An 18,595-nucleotide genomic window follows, 5' to 3' on the forward strand; every position below is an offset into this window, starting at 1 on the left:
TCTGGAGTCTGAAGCGTGCGGCGTTCTGCCTCCTTCACAGATTCCCAGCCTGAGCCACAGCGTCATCTCCCAGACCAGTTTCCGAGCCGAGTACAAGTCCACAGCGGGGCCCACCGTGTTCCAGAAGCCGGTCAAGTTTCAGGTGGACATCACCTACACGGAGAGCACAGCAGCCACCAAGGAGAACGGCATCTACTCCGTCACCTTCACCCTGCTCTCAGGTGCGGTCGCTGCCTGGTGCTCTACAGGCTTCTATTGCGCTGGCATGACGGAAAAAGAGCTGAGCCAAAGGGCCAGTGAATGTTTGTGATGATGTTCTAGTTGAGGTTCCTTATTAATATTATTTCTTTGTATTTCCTCTAGTGTTTTCATTTTTAGCTAGTCAAAAGTTTTTAGAAAGTATTTAATAAGATTCTATAAGCCATTTGCATCAATATTTATTGCGCATTTACCCTGAAAAAAGTAAACAGGTTTTGCTTATTGTTCTATTTCCTGAAACTCAATAAGTGAAAAAAAAAAGAATTTATTATTTATTATTTTTGTGTACTTAAATATCTGTTTTTGTTGTTTGAGTTTCTTATGTATCTCATTTGTTCTGAAGATATTTGACTCAATGTGAAATTAAATGCTTAATAATTTAATTAATAATATATATTTTTTAAATCTTAGAACTTGTGTGATTTATATTTTCTTTTCTCTTTATTACATCCATTTTTTAAAATACTTTCAGTTTTTCTGTTTTTTTGTTCTTTTTGCAAAAAATAATATACTAGCTGTTGTAATAATAATAATAATAATAATACAATTTCAAAAATTAAAAATAATTAATCTTATTGTTATTATTATTCTTTATTATTCTTATAATTATTGTTCTCTAGTTTTAAAGAAATATTTCTCCAAAATATAACTGGTAGAAATCACAATCACCCAAAATTCATTGAAAAAAAAATGTCATTTTATTTTAATTTTAATTTTAAATAAGCATGTTTTTGACGATGATGCTGATGCTGACTATTGTTGACATCCATTGCTCTGGTGTTGAACAACTTTCTGACTGGAACATGCCAGTGAGCATCAACAGCAGATAGAAGGAGACTCATGCGGCGCAGTAGCTCCTCCTGGTGATTCACCTGCGCCCCTCTCTGTTTAGGACCCAGTCGACGCTTCAAGCGGGTGGTGGAGACCATTCAGAGCCAGTTGTTAAGCACACATGACCAGCCTGGAGTCCAGCAGCTGTCTGGTGAGTCAGACCTCCTCGTGAACTAGGAAGAACACCAACCTCCACCTTCACCAGCGCTACCTCATCTCCTCATCCCATCCACCGGACCCAGCAGTCTCACCTCCCAGCTAAGTCCTCGCCTCCAGTTAATCCCGTGCTTCAACCTCCCCCCCACCTCTCCCACCCCTGCGCCGCTGCCTCCGCCTCGGGACGATGGTCCGCATGCGTCTGCCTGCAGGGGGCGGGTGGGAGTCGGGCCTGGGGTCAAGTGTGGTTGCCGGTGAGACGCCGAGGTTCGGCTGAGCTGCTTCACACGCTGCAACTCCCGCTTCCATGAATGATAGTCGGCAAAGCCCGTCACCATGGCAACACTGCTGCACCTCCAAACCCCACCACCTCGCTCATCCCGTAACGCACATCGCTTCACGACGGCGCCACACCTGACAACTATTTCTAGAGCAGCCTGCTCAGAGGAGGCGCGGAGGTGGTGGCAGCGGTGCTGCTCAAATCCTCATCTTCTCCAGAGCAAACCAGACCTTACGAGATCATGAGCGCGTGTCAAACTAGTGACACTCCTCCAGCAGTGAAGACTATTTTTACACTTGAGAGGGAACCACCGGGATCGCAATAGGCTGGTCAACACCGCCCCCTGCTGGTGAGACCAGACGAGCCCATTTTAAGTGCAAGAATTTCTACCCAACTGCGAATGAAAATAACGGAGAATTTAAAGCGTTTTAGAGTAGTCTGCATTCTCAAGAACTTTTTTACGACCCTTTTGTGTTTTTTAATTATATGTTTATTTAGTTACTAAGTTAAATCCATTATTTTTATAAGCATGGTGAATCATTCTCAGGAGAGGTTAAAGTTAGTCGGTTTTAAGCTACTAATGTGCTGTTATATGAGCACATACACGCAGTTCGGAGTCATATATCATATATATATATTATATATTTATATAAATCAGTAAACTCAAGAACAAGTTACAGATTTGTGAGGGGGAAAAAAACACTTGACAACTCAGCAACAAGTTTCAGTAGACTCACAAATTACTTCAGACTTTTTATATATATATATAATAAACATAACTGGTCACGCAGCAAATCAGAAAATACAACTAAGATTACGATAATTATTCACTATAGCAATGAATAAGACACATTAAATGAAAACAACCACGCGAGTTAGAACACTTTTCACTCCACGAATTGAACCACTAAAACAGATGTTTTGACACAAAATAATCACTAAACACAATGGTTTGGGTTGAATTCTTCTATTATTTTATTTCATGTTATTTATTTAAACACATAAATTCTTCAAAATTTATTTAAAACAATACACACAAAAACACACGTATAATACCTTGACAAATGCAACTGGAAGTATTTTTTAACAACAACAAGCAAGTAAACTTCAGTGCCACCTAGTGTTGGCTGTGTCAGCCGAGCTGCAGAATCTTTGTGAAATAGGTTCAGGGAAATGTGCTGTTTAAAGAGGCGAGTGTGTGAGGGCAGCTTCTCCTTCACGCTCCCCACAGATGTGGATTAAATGATCTGAAGTTGTGCGTCTGCTGCTGTGGACCGGAGTCCTTTCAAATCACTCTGACATTAGAAGTTTGAGGAAGATGTCCAACTTTAAAAAGCTTCTGTCTCCGAGCCGCAAGTCTTCTTCCGGAGCCTCGGGCAGCAAAACAATCCGTCAAAGTGCCGCCTCACCCCAGAATGTGAGGCTGGAATTGATGATTAAAGCTGTTAGCATGTGAAAGCCCCTGGACAAAAGGTCTCCCCAGGTCCTGCTCCCTATGAGACCCAGCTCAGGGGAGCGCGTGAGGGGTGCGGCAGGAAAGACTGATCCTGGAGATTGTTCCTCTTCATGGCCCGCTGCTCCCAGTCACTGCTGTCGTCCCACTCTGGCAACTTTGCCGTTTATAAAGAAGTTCTTTGTTAGAAAATAAACTTTGCCTTTGCTCCATCACTTACCTGACCACAGCTTCCTGAAGTGGACTGGAGTGAGTGAGTGAGTGAGTGGACGGTTATCACTTGTATGAATGAGTGAAGAGTTCAGATATGAGTGAATGAAGGACTAGTGAGCGAGCGAGTGAATGGGTGAATGAGTGAGTAAAGAATCATGAGACTAGTGAATGAATGATTATGATGTGAGTGAATCAGTTAGTGAATGAGTGAGTTGAGTTGAGGATTCTTGCTTGAAAGAATTTAAAAACGTATTAAAAAACATTATTCTCCTAACTAAGTGCACTTCATTTGTTGAAAATGAAACAATAATTTAATAAAAAATAAATAAGGGACTGAATGAAGGCTTATTGAGTGAGTGAGTCTATAGTCATGAGATGAGTGAGTGAGTGAATGATGATGATGTTGTGAGTGACTCAGTGAATGTGAGGAGGAAGAGTGAGCTCAGATGTGAGTGGACGATGTGACTGAAGGAAGGATTGATGGTGTTGTGAGTGAATGAAGGATTGCTGAGCGAGTGAGTTGGAGGTGTTGATGATGTCGCTCTCTGATGACATCACAACTACGCTGGTGGAATGGCTTCCTGGCGCATGAGCACGTGACTCCTGCATCGGCTGCAGTGACGCCCGCGCTCCCTCCCCTCCGCCGCTGCTCCGCCCTCGGTCCTGTGACCCCAGTTGCTCATTATTTTGTCTCTTCTCTCTTCTCCCCGCCTCCTCACCCCCGCCCCCCCTCCCTCCACCCAGGCAGCCCCTTGAGTTACTTCTTTGACGTAATTAAACAACTGTTTTCAGACGAGAAGAACGGCCAGGTGCCGTACAACACGCCCACCAAGCGCTGCCCCTCACCCATGCACGTCCGACGGCACGAGCAGGCCGAGGCCACCGACGGCAAAGGCCCCCCGGCGGCTCGAGACCGGGCCCGGCTTCCGTCCGTGGGGCTGCAGGAGGAGTGCTAGACCCTCCGCTTGTACATAGCTAGCTGTGAACATACTCTTTTTATAAAAGCAAAACTTTATTTAGATAGATAGTGACATTCTACAAATCCCCTTCCTCCACCACCATCACCATCATCATCCTCCACCCGCCTTCATCTCCTCCATCTCATCGCTGCTGCTCTGACCTGACTTGTTTCTGATGCCAGGAATCATCCAGAAAACCTATTAAGCCCCTCGTCCTCCCCTTCACACCCCCCCCTCCTCGACGGACAAGCCAAGAGAGACGGACAATTGTTGACGGAGGACTTCTTTTTGAGTGGCGCGCGGGGGGTTACCATGGAAACAGACCCTTCATACCGACCTCCATCTCCTTCTGTGCCCCTTCTCCACCTCCGGCAGCATCACGACACCGTCAGTGTTCGCACACGACATGACTCCATGAGACACACAAACACACAATATGCACAGAAAACTCTGGGATATATAACAGTGGTAAACAAATCTATAGAAAAAAAAGAATATCGGGGGGAGAAGGGGGCGGAGCTTGTGGACAAACCGGATTGTATTGTTTGCTTTTTAATGTACCTTCTTTGAGATGAACCGGGTTTATTAGAGTTGATATTATCGCTGCGACAGACCGCGGTTGCAGCGGTGGGTGGGGGGTGGTTGGTGGGCGGGGCCTGTGATGACAGTATTGGGAGGTGGGGGGGTCTTTCAAAATGAATGATCTATTCTGTTGTACAGACTGATATCATTTCTTATGTATAAAACTGAAATGTCTAGTTGTGACACGATGTTTAGAGACCATAGCGACGGACGGGTCGACCCGTCGGGTACTGTTCTTATAAACTCCTGCGTGTTTTGGTTTACTCCATGGCGTCTGTCCTCGTTTTGGTCGGCCTCATATCGACGCGAGCGTTTCCTGTCTCATGTCAGCTCAAGCACTTTCTTTCGTTCCATTTCCAGTCATACCTCTTCTCTTCGGCTGCGTCCACACGACCGCAGTTTTCAACCAAACTGCCGAAAATTAAGAACCTGGGTATTCATTACACTCAAACTCACTTCCTGTTTCTTTTTTTTTTCGAAAAAATATTGCAGTTGTTCAAAGTACCATGGGAATTATAGTCATTTATATGCATCCCCTCTTCTCTTGTAAATAGTTGTGAAGCTTCGTGAAGCGTTGTTGTCTTCAGAGCCTGCTTTGCCACCAATGGAGCCCTTAAAGTGAAGCTTCATCAGACCAACACTAAGCTCTTGTTAGGTACCAAGGTCTTGACAAGCTAACTATGTTTAGCATCATGGTCATAGTCAGAACATTCAGTTTCTACTGAAAACATAGGTGACATGCAGCTATTGTTTCTTTTTTCTCCCCAATGGATATTTATTTATTTTATTTATTTACAAATATTTTTAATATATTTCTTTTTTTGTTTTTTGTTTTTTCTTTTCTTTCTTCTGCATTTGTAATTCATGTTTTTTCCCTTTATTTCAATTTAAGACAACAATTCCAGCTAAAATGCCTGTTTTTCTTTCTTAAAAAATTTTTTGTTTTATGTTTTCTTTTTTCTCTTTTTCAGTTCAAGACCAAAAATGAAAAAAAAAACGTGTAATATAAATTTTATATTGGCTTTTTCTTTTCTTTTTTTTTCAATTTAAGACAAAAATATTTCCTCTTTGTTTTAAGTTTTGTACTGTGACGTTTAAATATATATATAGATATATATATAACATAATTCCATTTACTTGCCAACATACCACTTTAATAGTTTGCGACTTCATTAATGAAAGTAAAGTGTACTGTAAAGGCGTCAGGGAGACTTTTTCAAATATTATCATTACTATTGTTATTAGTTTCAGAGCCCATTACATGGCCATTTATTTAAAAAAAAATAAAAAGGCCTCCTTTTTCTAAGCAATTAAAAACCCATCGACGTGAAATATGGTGCATCTGGGCTCTGAAACTAAAGAGTATTTAGTTCCCATATTATGGAAATATTAAGGAAAAAATGTTGTTGGGAATAAAAGAGCTTCAAATGGACATTATTTTCAGGACAAAAAAAAGTCAAACTCAAGAAAACAGCGTCGTGTGGACGCAGCCTGAGACTCACTTTACCAGCAGTAGGAGTAGAGGAAAAAAAACTGTACAAATGCAATTGTGGATATTTTTGTATTTCTGTCTTTATTTATTGATGTTTGTCCATCTCGCGCTGTCACTCCCTCATTTATACTAACTTGTACGAACAAAGCCGTTAGCTGAGTTGAATGTTATTTATTACCCTCTAGTGTGTTTGTAAAACAGGGCGACATTCGAAGAAATGTATTTTCTTCCGCATTTTTAGCAGAATCATGTGAGGTTCCCTCTCGGTGGGGAGGGCGGGATTTTCTGGGGGGGGGAAAAAAGACTTACCGGTGATTTAAGAATGTAGACTTAGCCTCTATTTGAAGAGGATCTATCGCTCTTCTATTGGTATTTGTCAGTTTCATATTATCGTGGGTGTCGGTCGGTGGGGCCCGAGGAGAAGGACGCCGCTCACGCTCCAAACAGTTCTTCTTCTCTTTGTACATAGAGACCAAGCTCTGGGGGTGGATTGTCTTCTGGGCCGTGCTGCGATTCCTGCTCTCTGCTTTTAGCTTGTATTGCTGTGTGCATGTCAGACTTGAGCTTTTCTTTGCATGGCTTTCGTGTCAATGTTCCATGCCAAACTCTCTCCTCCCATTCTCCAGGCTCTGTCCCTCTCCGCTTTGATTTCTGGCCTTCTTCTTCGTCCTTTTCCTCTTGCTCTCGTGCACAAGGTTTTTTGAACAATGCTTCCTTTGCTCTGTACCGCCCTCTCTGGAAGGAAACGCTGGGGTGCGGGCGCTTGTCGGCCACAGGGAGAGGATCAATACTCCAAAACACAAAGCAATACCCTCCTGTTCACCCCTGTTTTGTTTTCTACAACGGGAAGCTAGCAGCTCTGAGAACATGTGATGATTCCGTGGCCCTACACGGTTTCAGGACAGAGCAGGAACAAACAAACAGATGGATGTAATCCCCATATAAACATAACTGTGAGCATCTTCAGTGCTGCAACAAATAAACTCATTCAGTTATAGTGGTGTTGTTGTTGTCTTCTTTGGAAGCGTGTGTTTGCAGCCTCACTGGCCACTGACTTGTTTGCACACAAGCCTCATTGAGTCAGCACTTGTGCTCGACTGGAATGGACCTGAACATGTGGTCCAGGTCAGGTGAAACGTTTGAGTGACTAGTTTGTATTTTGGAAGTGTGCGCACTAGTGATAGCAGGATAGGATGTCTACAGTAAAACGCTTGAACAACTAATTCAGTGAAACCTCACATCATTTCTATGCCAAGAGCGCCATCTAGTGGCCTCTGAAAATGATGACACTGTTTCGTGACACCTCATCGACCCATCACTAGCGCATACATTTATTGTTGTCTTTATTTTTGTTGGTTTCTTTATGCGCACATCTGTGGTTGTGCCACATTACTTCCCAAAGGTGTTTCCTCTGTGTGTGTGTGTCATGTTCTGTACGTGTGCACTCAAGTTTTCCGACATTGCAGAATGAAAATTATTTTTAGCCATAACTTTTTCATGTGTGTGTGTGTTATAGTTCATCAATCATACAAATAATAGGTGAGAATAAGAGGTTTTTTTTCTGGGCGGTTTCATTCATCTTCATACATTTTTCCCTGAAGTAAAGAAGTCACTTGTGAGTTTAGAGACATAAAACATTTGCACCCTTGAAGTTTCTTATTGCACTGCAAGTTTTTTTTTTATATATGTGAAGAAAGTTTTCCCATGTATTTTCTCCTTGTGTATGAGACAGACCATATGTGCGCAGTGTGAGTGAGAGACTGAGGAGTTTCACATATGTCATGGACACTTTTAGACATGTTAGATGTTTCATTCATTGGAAGAACAGCATGTGTGCAAACATTTCCTCCATCTTTTTTTTTTTTTTAGTGTGTGAGTGAGATAGACGTGCACTGGCAAGGGCTTTAATACGTGTGCGAATCAACGTAAATTTCCCTGCGTGCTAGTGTTAGGAGCTACGTGTTTGTGCAAGAAGTTGTAATCCAACAGGTGAGGAAAAATCTGAAGTATGTGTGTGAATTCGCTCTCCATTAGACAAAAGTTGTCGCACAGATGAAGACCAGTTTTAAAGTTAAGATGAGGTTTTTAAGCATTGGAAATTACAACTATAATAATAATAATAATAATAATTTCTGTGAAAAAGTTTCCATGCACACACATGCGAACAGGCTTTTCACATACATTTTTTTTTGTATAAATTGCTGTTCAATCTATCGCTTGGAACTACAACACATTTTGAAAACACTTTGTTGCTCCGTGTGACGTTGAATGTTGTCGCTTGTGTTTAATATTCAGTGAAACAAAGGTCAACAAACTCAACTGAGTCCTTCCCACTTTTGCTTTTATTCCAGCACTCAGTAATGACAGGTTGTATTGTGAATCCTTGTGTCGCTCTCCTCATGTTTGAAGCTTAATAGACTGTTAGTGTCCCAGGAAACACAATATAGTTAAAAAATATTAATAATTATTTGGAATAAAACCAAAATAAAAGGGAGCGCCCCGTTAAATACTCTCTCACGTCTTTTCTCCTTTTTAAATAGAAACGTCCGTCACCACTCTGCTCTCTCCTCAGACATATTTCAAACAGCGGATAAAAGTTACATAAAAAGGTTAAATGCGTTGCATCTCTCTCCGTCTGCCTCACTGGAGAGAGAGAGAGAGAGAGAGAGATAAAGCCTCAAGTCCAGCCCGGCCTCGGTTCAGTCTTTCCTCTCAGTCCGATCACTAGCCTCCAACGGCCTGCAGTGCCCCGTTCGGTCCACTAGAGGGCAACAGTGTTTTTACAAATCAAGCTTCCAGAGCCAGTCGGGTTCATGTTCCACTGTCACAGAGACCAAGTGAGACTCAGCTTCCTCGTCGGTGACACTGGATCTAACAAGACCCTCCAGATCCTGGATCAGTCTTCAGAGTTCAAGTCTGCTCTGCTCAGGGTCACCGTGGTCCTCACACTCTGGACGAGACGTAGAGAGAGCGCAGCCTCTGAGCCAGCGTGGCTTCCAGTTCCTCCAGAGGACAGTCCGCTCGGCTCTGAGCCGGTGGTGGGGTGGCGCTGTTGCCCTGCCCCCGGGATGCTGGAGGACCCAGGAGCAGAGTCCGGAAGCCTTCTCTCTCCATCAGCGCCGGCATCTGCTGCAGGAAGTAGCCCTCGCAGAAGGAGCTGAGTTCTGTCGAGCCATGAACCTGAGGAGCGGAGAGAAGGTCGGATGGAAATGAGATTTAACAACTGACTACAATGGGATGTAGTTAGTTGAGCTTAAAGGAGGAAAATGTAAACTACTTGTAATACAAATATTACATTTTTGTTATTTTCCCTTAATTGTGTTTAATATGTATCGATTTAAAAAATAAAATCATGTATTTAATACTTTTAATATTGTTTTAATATTTGTTTTTATTTGTCTTTTATAATGTATTTTATTTATTTTTCAACAACTCAATTTTTAAAAACTTTTTCTCCTTCACTGTTCTACTCTTGATTTTTTTGTTATTTTATTTTCACACTATTTTTTGTTCATAGTTTACTTTAGTTTTTGCACCCATTTTCCTTTATTATTTTGGTGATTCACCTTGGAGGCCTTGTAGATGTTGACAGCGTTATCCAGGTTGATGTGCCGCGAGCAGATGAGCTCACAGTGTCTCTGCAGCGCCCCCAGCTGGAACAGGCTGGCAGCTGACATCAGCTGTTGAAAAGCAAAGTTGAAGGATGTTAAAGCTCTGGTTACAGACGGACAAATCTGCCACTTTAATGACATAATATTACACAAATAAAGTTTTAGTTTTCAGTTCCCTACTCAGTCTTTTCTCATGAGTCAGATCTTTTTTTCCACCTTCGTTTTTAAGGTGATATTTTTCATGCATTTTCTGTTCAAACACTGTGCATCATGAGCGTCTCACCTCCAACAAGTCGGGAACTTTAGTTTTCAGCGACTCTGTCCCTCCGCAGTACAAGTACGACATCATCATCTGTGAAGCCATATTTCACCGCAGGTCAGCATCACTAACTGTCAATCTGAATTCTGAGTCAAACACAGAGCAGAATGAAGCACTTGGTACCTGGAACACGTGATACTTGACATCGCTGATCTCCACTTCCTTGTTGGAGCTTTTGTCAGATCCAGTTGGAGACAGCAGAGACTTGAATCTGCAGAGGACGGACACTTGTCACTTCACGTCCTGTGGGATGTTTATTCAACATTTGTTCTACCTTTCAGAGGCAGTGATCAGCAGCACTTTGTGCCCGTAGAACGGTTTCCCTTCCACCAGGAAGGTCACATCGGACATCTCCTGGTTGTTCAGGAAGTGAGGGTCTGCAGGGAAAACATGGTTGGAAACGTTGGTTTGGATGAACTCTGAATTGTTCTCCTGATATTGATTCACCAATGTCACAAAATAAACCTGAAATTGTGAAATTTTCACTTTCGTTTTAAAGTTTTAATCCTGCAAATATCTTTTTTTAAATTTATTTATTTATGTTGTGGTTTTTACGCTAACTACTTTACACTAATTCAAATGTTGGGCTGGATTAAGTCTGAATTACGTATGTATATTGATTTAGTGATTCAGGAATGTCACAAAAAAACATCTTTCATGAAATTTTCACTCAATGTTTCTTTCTAACTTAATAGTTCTTTACTGTTTTGCACCTATTAGAAATGTTGGACTAGATCAACTCTACTTTTGTATATAGACTAAGTGTAGAAGTAAGTCAGCAACAACAATCTAATGTCGAAAAATAAAGTAATCTATCTTTCATGACATTTGCAGAGAAGAAATCTGCATAAACTTTTAATTATATACACACTGTGTGTTACAATATTACTGTGATACTCCTCAATTTTAAATAGATTTTTTGGTAGTATTTTGTTGATTTTAGTATTCACTTAATGTAATTTTTTAAAAATACATTCCTTCATTTTTAAAATATTTTTCACTTGACTATGATTTTAAAACTTGATTTGAGTGTTTTACTTTCTTAAACATTTTACTTGATTAATATTCAATGTTTTTATTTTTTTATTTCTTGGTTTATTAGATTATTTTCTATTTTTAAGTTTATTAAATTATACTGTTTTTGGTAATAAAAAATAGAAACAATAGTAATAAAAATAAATAAAAAATTCTACCTTAGGAAACTTGTAAACAATAAACATAAATAAATATTAAATAAATAATTATTTAACAAAAATCGTTTTGTTTTAAATGCTTTATAGCAAAGACACACGACAGAATTCTCACCCAGCTGTGCGGAGAGCGTGGACTTGAGTTCGGGCACGGCGGGAAGCGGCGCCGGTCCAAAACAGCGGCTAAATATACAGGCCAGCTGCTGCGTGATGGCGTCGTTCTTGAAAGACAGGAAAGTGGGGATTAGTCCGAGCGAAGGGAAGCTGCTGCACGGAAGCTCAGTCCCGGAGCCGAGGCTCACCTTGGTGGTCCTCAGGATGGTGAACAGGAGTGGGAGACCCACGGTGACCAGCTCCTCGCAGAAGTCCTCCTCCCTGATGGTGCTGAACTCCTTGAGGAGGGTGAGCGTGACCGCCGCTCTGGACTGCTGCTGGGCACAGCGGAGGGACTCCAGCCACACGTGCAGCTTCCAGGGGACCCCTGATGGTGAGAGGTGGGAGTTGCTTAGGTCCAAAAGATCTCAACTTCACCCCGCTGCTGTTAAAAAGTACTCTAGTGACTTGAGTTCTAGAAAGTGCTTGTCACATTTACCCCCATTTATCTGAACTTGTGGTGATAGTTACCCAAAGCTCGGAGCTCCATGGTGACGTCCAGGTAGCCGTGCTCGGCGCTGTAGTAGCTGGACTCCTGCAGCGCCTTCATCCGGGCCTTGCAGAGTTTGGGGATAGCCCCGTCAGGAACCACCCCGGGACCAGAGGGGTGGCTCGGGAGCGGCGAGAGAGGGAGGAAAGGGCAGATGCCGACCTCCTCGCCCTCCACGCCCTCGGCTAAGATCTCCTCCAGAGACAGGACGTCCTCTTTGACCTGCTGCGGCTGAGTCAGGAGCTTCCTCAGCACGTTCCTGGGGAGATAAGGACGGACGGAAGGAAGGAGAGGAGAGGGGGTTAAGTTAATGCCGTCTTTGTTTCGAGACTCAGTGAGGAGGGAGTGTCCTCACACACTCTCTCCTTCTGATACACCCTGTGACGCACCTGTGACCATGAGCCGCGGCGTGACTGAAGCAGTTCATGTCCTCGTACAAGGAGGCGGTGAGAGCGTTGCCATCCTGGGCCTTGGATAAAGGGTCCGCACCTCTGGCCAGCAGCAAACTCACCATCTCATAGTTTCCTTCAGAGAGCATGGAACAACTTGATGAAGAAACCACTAACAACAAGACCTTAACAACAAACAAACAAACTTCAATTCGTGGTTTGAATTGGAGGAATAGTTTGTGATGGTTTAGAGCAGGAACAGATGGGGAAAAAGGTTGAGATTGAGCAGAAAAACAGTGCTGTGCTATTCCTTACAATTATTCTTTTAACCGCCATTGTCGACGGTTAATTCTTCCCCCTTAGTTAACTCTTTTTTCACGATCCCTTCATTCGACTCCAGCACAGTTTTGATGCAGAGAACGCGTCTCTTTCACAGCAACTATGTGCGGCACTCAGATGCTGCAGCCGAGGAATGTTGCCCTCAAGCTTCCAGGCAGTCATGAGCGAGGCCTCACACTCACACGGCTCACGCCCTCATTCCTCCACACAGTCAGCCATTCACAAGTCTGTCATGTGCCGTGGAGTAACAACGGCGACTAACATCGTGGAGCCAAGGCGCCAATTCCACTCCAGTGAATGATGTCACCTGCCCTAAAACTACATTGTTAAACCAGTTCATCTAGAATATTTACACATCAACAGTGCATCTTAACTGGATTATTCTACGTAAAAAATGGAAAATGAAAATGGTATCAGCATGTTCATAGACCTTGGAAGCTCCTCTGACACAGAGGAGTCTGAAGCAAAAAGCCAAATCTCGAGTCAACGTTCATTGAAGATCAGAAATATCTTTGACTTGTTGCAGTGCATTATGAAACTTGTATGAAAGATGCTGCTGGCCGCTGAAGAAAGACGTTCTGGTGTGATTATTATTACGGCATAAGAGTGTGTGTACTTTGTGGCTACCGATTATTGACAAAACACCACCTTTGTGAGGACCTTATGCCAATGTGGGGACCATTTGGCTGGATCCCACAATTTGAGGATGGAGACGTCACAATAACTCGGTCATTATACTGAGGGTTAAGTTAGGTTAAGTCCTGGTTAAGGTGATTTGGATGGTTAGGTTGAAGGTGAGAGGCTGGGGAAAGCAATATGGCATGAGCGGACCCCACAAAGATGGAGATACAAACATGTGTGTGTGTGTGTTCTCCCACCTGCTGCTGAAGCCAGCTGCAGCGGCGTGTCAGCCGTGTTCTCCTGCCCATTACGGACGGCGGCTCCCTCCACGTTGGCCCCTGCGTCCAACAGAAGCTGGAAAGAAACAGCACATCTGTTACATGGACGTGTTTGGAGTGCGACCTCTGACCTCAGTCAAAGGCAGGTTGGACATTGGTGTTTCAGAGTGGAACAGTGCCAATCATCACCTGCACCACAGAGATGTGTCCATGCAGCACAGCGAAGGTGAGCGCCGCCCAGTGGCGACTGTCGGGGTGGACGGAGGGGTGTTTCGGGGAGCACGCTGGGACCTGGTGAGAAAAAATGGCTTGCTCTTATTATACAACATTTTTATCTTTGGAGTGAAGTGTATCATTCACGTGTTTGTCCATTCACGGGGAACAAATCGTTCACATCACCCTCAGAGGGCTCATAACAGTGTAACTAACACCTGATTTCAACTCTCTTCACTTACACCCAGCTTTACAAATGATTAGTCGCCAGTATAAAATATCTGCCATCTGTTGGAAATATGCAGGAATATTTACCGCTACGTCAAGGTTGGCCCCGGCGTCTATCAGCATCTGGACCAGGGCTTCGTCTCCGGCTGCGCAGGCGTACATCAGCGGGGTCATGCCCTTTGAGAGCGAAGAGAAAGAGTGAATAAAAGAAACAAAGGCAGAAACCAAAGTCTTGGTGTTCCTGGAATGTCAGTACCTGGTCGTCCATGCTGTTGACCCCATCTGGGCCCAGCAGCTCGATAGCTTGGCCGATGAGATCAGTGCGTCCACAGTTCAGCATCCGAAAGCCCAGATCCAGGTGGAACTTGTCAGTGGCGGCTTTGGAGTCCAAACGTTTGAAAGAGCTGAAGCAACACTCTGGTCTGGGGAAAAAAAGGGAGATGTTTTTGTCTTGTTGGTTGGTTTTCTGATTGTTTTGGCTCGAGGAGATCCATAACTCTGATTTGAAGTTTTAAATTTAAAAAACATACATTATGATTCACATTTTAAAACGTTCCTGACACTCAATTCTTTCATGCTTCACATCATTCACAACGTGCTAGTTCATGCTCGCATCATTTTGGCGATGCTTTAGCCACATAAAGTCTAAACAACTACTGGGTTTTTTCATGCCCCCTGAAAACAAATTATTTTTTAGTCTTGTCATGTGTATCCAAAACTTCTACCTCTTTTTATGTCACATGTCATTTCCCCACACAGATGTAAACGCGAGCCCGTCATGTGTGACTTCAGTGTGCTGTCATTTACTTCAGCTGCCGAGGTTCACAGTCCAGTCCCGGCAGGAGAAGTCTGGCCGTCTGTCTGACGTCATCGCTGTCCACTAGCAGGCTCCTGCGGTGCTCGGCGTGAACGATGGCCACCCTCATCCACTCCATCAGAGGCGGCAGCAGGAGGAACGGCCTATGAGAAAGAAGCGCCCACTTGAGTCACAAGCACTGCCACAAACCTTGAGAGGAACTTAACCCACTGGTTTGTTTCTCAAGAAAACACTGCCGTCAGATGATGTCTGGTTGTACTTCCCCACAGCTGAGTCACTGCCCCTCCCCCCTCGCCGTGCAGGTACTATACAATGAATGGGGAATGCCAATGACCACAGTCATAAACACACAGTCACTATTGCTCAGTAGGCGACGTCATACTGAGTATTTTTAAACAGAGGTCAAGCTATCATTTTAACAGGGAAAACAAGATCAAGCACGAAAAGAGAAGAATAAAAATAGGAGTGATGAGAAGCCCGAGAATAAACATCAAGGAAAGATCGGGACAAAGGAGGAAGACGCTTTTCGTCAACACTCGGAGAGGCATTTGGATGGTCTCCTGGCAGGTCCTTTGTTTCCATTGTCGCACCTCAGAAGAAGAAACCAGCCGGGATGAGCTCATCTATACCACGTCTGGTCGCTTATCTGCTGTTGTTGTTTTCTCTCACCAAAATGTGTCTGCGGATTACAGCACATCAGTGTGGCTGTCAAGCGTTTGATAGCTTATCAGCCACAAGATGTAAATCACTGTTTCAGCTGCCAGCAGCATTTATCCAGTGATAAGAGGCGAACGCTTCCTTTAAACTTCACTTGCATTATTTGTGACTTTATATGGAAGTCTGTCTGTTTCCTTAAGAGCTCCCGGGAGAAACCAGACATTTGCTCTCAAGCCAAGTCACTTTCATCACATGGTTTTCTCATTTCTACCATTCAGACTTTCACTGTATGACACTTAACAACTCAAAACAATCCTTGTCTGTGTGCGATAGTTAAGTGACTGTTATTATATGATGCTGTCGGGATGGAGGAGGGGGGAGGAGGGGGGTGGGCTGTCAGCCAGGCCAGATCGTTAAGCAGCAGTCACGGGGCGGAGGAGGAGCAGGAGGCGGCTGTTTGATGTGGCTGAAAGGTGCGTTGCTTCCAGTGCTGAAGTAACGGCTGGGAGGCAGGTGTGGAGTCTCGACCAGTGGGAACTGGGAGGAGGGGGGGCTGGGTGTCTGTCGCTAAAGCCGCGGGTGCCGAGTGATAAGAACTCCCTTCTGCTACTGAAAAAAAGGCTGGAAATCAATGCTCTTAATGACGGTCCACTTGGCGTCTGTCTTACTGGTCGTCCTGGTTGTAAGAGGTTCGACCTGGAGCTATTGCACTCACGACCTGATGCATGAATCAATTCCTTTGTCGGGTCATAGCAGGATGGAATGGATGAACTCAGACCAACTCCAGTCATAGCACAGTGGTGACTCAAATGTGTGTGGAGCGAAGTTCAGCCACATGATGGTCCTCCGCCTTTCATGTTACACTCAGCAGCCGGAGCCAACCTCAAGTCGAGACAACAAAACTCCACTCCGCCATTTCAGTAGGCAAACTGAAGCATTGCATCCGACATCACGGGGAGAGTCCCCAGATAACAAAAAAAGCAGCATTTGGAAGGGAGTGCGAACATGCCAAAATGTCCCCGCCTCCCTCCGGACGTCTCGCTACCCGCCACCATACCCTTCAGACTGAAACCCAAACTCCAGCGTCGCAGCACATCAAAGCTTCAGCGCCTGTTGGCAGTGAAACCAGAGAGCAGGTCTGGCGAGCCCACTGACCCCACATGCATCACTGTTACACTGGGAACAGCAGGATGTGGACACACAAGGACACTCTCATCTACACATGTTTACACATTCTCACACGCACAACTGATTCAAGTCCAATTATCCTCTGACACCTGGCTGGCCAAACATGAGGCATCTGAGTCTGCTTCAGCTTCACCGTGGAGCCAGCGTGATTGATTTTCTCCAAGATCAGAGCCAACTTCAATAGTGTCTTAAGGTGACCCCCGGGGGTCAAGGTTGTCCGACTCCAGGTCACGGGTCGGCCATGGGCTCGGAGTCAAGTTACTGCTTTAAAGACTCCACAAGGAGCAGACAGCATATCTGATGTAGCTGAGGTTTCCTCCAGCGGCCACGTTTTATCTGCTGGACACATCTGTCCATCAAAGGATGGGTTCACAGAAACAAGGCAGGGTGGTCGCTGCACCACTTTTAATTCTTATGTGACTTTTTTATGCCAACTGAAAAGTGATGTGCATGTTGGCGCCACGTTGAGATCAACAGAAAGAATCCGGGGAATATCTCGACAACACCATAAAACGAAGGGCCAACTCCTTGACTCCAGCTCTCCAACATCACACGCAGCTAAATATGGCTTCAGGGATAATTACACAAAGGGTGTGTTACATCTACGCACCAAATACCTCACATGGCTTTTTGATAATGCAAACCACACATATTTTGTGGTTTGAGGTTGCAGCAAAGATTTTATGATGCACACCGTCCACAGCTTCCTAATCACAACCAGGCTTCTCCATTTACACGCACCTAAAACAGTGGAATGTTGCATCTAGAAAAGCGGACGACGCTTATTAAAGCCATTTAAAGAGCAACAAGAATGATTGACGATTTCATACTGTACTCATAAACCTGGAAGCCCCTCCCATGATGGAAAACATCTGAGGAACCCCTGAGAGCAGGAGGACACAGGGCGCCTAAGAGCTTTCCTCTCAGCCATGTGATGATCCCACCTTTGCTCCCTCACCCATGAGTGACTCACACTTTGATTTATTGATCTAAAAAAAAACCCTCCGCAGGTCTAAACACACCAACAGGAGACCACAGGAGGCGCTGGGTTGAATTTACGCCCAGCTAATCCCACTATATCAGCAGGAGAAGTCTGCTTAACCTTTACACATTCACAGACACTTTTACTTGTCCTGTTTTAAACCTACAGCTCCCTCAGGTCTGCGGAGCAGATGTGAGTTTCAACTTTTTTTGGGGGGGTCAATATCAAGCACTGATCGAAAGAAAGGGACCACTAACATAGAAGTCCAAAATTGGCCACAGAAACTGTTTAAGCCACAGCCACAGTCTTCAAAAACACCATTAAGGAGGTTCTAAAGGCAGAATTACAGGCCATTGTCGCCTCTTAAAAGGTGTTGAACCCGTGTTTTGCTGCCTAGTTCTCACTTGGTGCAGCTCACCCTGCTGTCAGAGAAACACCTGGAGGCTTTGTCCCACCTGTAATTTACTTAAGAAACATTTACATTCATTCACATGTAAATGAAACAAGAGAGCGGCAGGATAGGTCGAGTGCAGCACTGCTGTTTAGTTTTAACCCACGCTGACCTTATTAAAATAAACCTTGTGATTCAAATAATCTGTGACATGATTACAAAGGGAAAACAAAGGACTTTTCAAGGCTTATAGAATGAAGAATGTGGAAACAACACCAGTTTAATGGCATTACTATAACAACGCGGGTTAGAAATGAAGGTTAATTTAGGACTCGGTTTTGATGCACCAGAAACTTTCCCACATTAATACCAAGTCCTCTAAATACATAAAAATCCCCCGACTGTGTCGCGTCCACTCAGGATTATATGTTGTGAGTTGCTTTGTAAAGAGACGGGAATTGTACACAAGAGTTCGACTCATGCAAACCCTGTAAAGCTTCACAAA

The 18,595-nt window shown here is 44.0% G+C and overlaps 2 protein-coding genes across 5 annotated transcripts in view; one reads left to right on the top strand and one right to left on the bottom strand.

Moving 5' to 3' along the window:
- brsk2a (BR serine/threonine kinase 2a) overlaps window positions 1-7,221 on the top strand; it is a 176,716-nt gene extending 169,495 nt beyond the window's left edge. For 2 of the 4 annotated variants that reach the window (XM_053886713.1, XM_053886716.1), the window contains exons 17-19: window positions 41-221; window positions 1,151-1,240; window positions 3,984-7,221. In XM_053886713.1, coding sequence (XP_053742688.1) covers window positions 41-221; window positions 1,151-1,240; window positions 3,984-4,147 — 435 coding nt within the window. In that variant the 3' untranslated portion in view covers window positions 4,148-7,221. Of the gene's footprint in view, window positions 1-40; window positions 222-1,150; window positions 3,960-3,983 lie in introns of those variants that run through there. The other 2 variants (XM_053886715.1, XM_053886714.1) reach the window with 2 other exon arrangements.
- Window positions 7,222-8,532: 1,311 nt separating this feature from the next.
- The window catches only part of abtb2b (ankyrin repeat and BTB (POZ) domain containing 2b), a 37,203-nt gene continuing 27,140 nt past the window's right edge, over window positions 8,533-18,595 (bottom strand). The window contains exons 4-17 of the mRNA XM_053886050.1: window positions 14,863-15,015; window positions 14,312-14,477; window positions 14,143-14,232; window positions 13,804-13,905; window positions 13,594-13,690; window positions 12,377-12,512; window positions 11,969-12,246; window positions 11,647-11,825; window positions 11,460-11,565; window positions 10,429-10,531; window positions 10,278-10,365; window positions 10,119-10,187; window positions 9,791-9,904; window positions 8,533-9,404 (exon numbers count right to left, since the gene is read on the bottom strand). Of these exons, the coding sequence (XP_053742025.1) occupies window positions 9,168-9,404; window positions 9,791-9,904; window positions 10,119-10,187; window positions 10,278-10,365; window positions 10,429-10,531; window positions 11,460-11,565; window positions 11,647-11,825; window positions 11,969-12,246; window positions 12,377-12,512; window positions 13,594-13,690; window positions 13,804-13,905; window positions 14,143-14,232; window positions 14,312-14,477; window positions 14,863-15,015 (1,918 nt within the window). The 3' untranslated portion in view covers window positions 8,533-9,167. The remainder of the gene's footprint in view (window positions 9,405-9,790; window positions 9,905-10,118; window positions 10,188-10,277; window positions 10,366-10,428; window positions 10,532-11,459; window positions 11,566-11,646; window positions 11,826-11,968; window positions 12,247-12,376; window positions 12,513-13,593; window positions 13,691-13,803; window positions 13,906-14,142; window positions 14,233-14,311; window positions 14,478-14,862; window positions 15,016-18,595) is intronic.

Source organism: Synchiropus splendidus, chromosome 14, assembly GCF_027744825.2.
Source record: "Synchiropus splendidus isolate RoL2022-P1 chromosome 14, RoL_Sspl_1.0, whole genome shotgun sequence".
In the NCBI taxonomy this organism is placed as follows: domain Eukaryota; kingdom Metazoa; phylum Chordata; class Actinopteri; order Syngnathiformes; family Callionymidae; genus Synchiropus; species Synchiropus splendidus.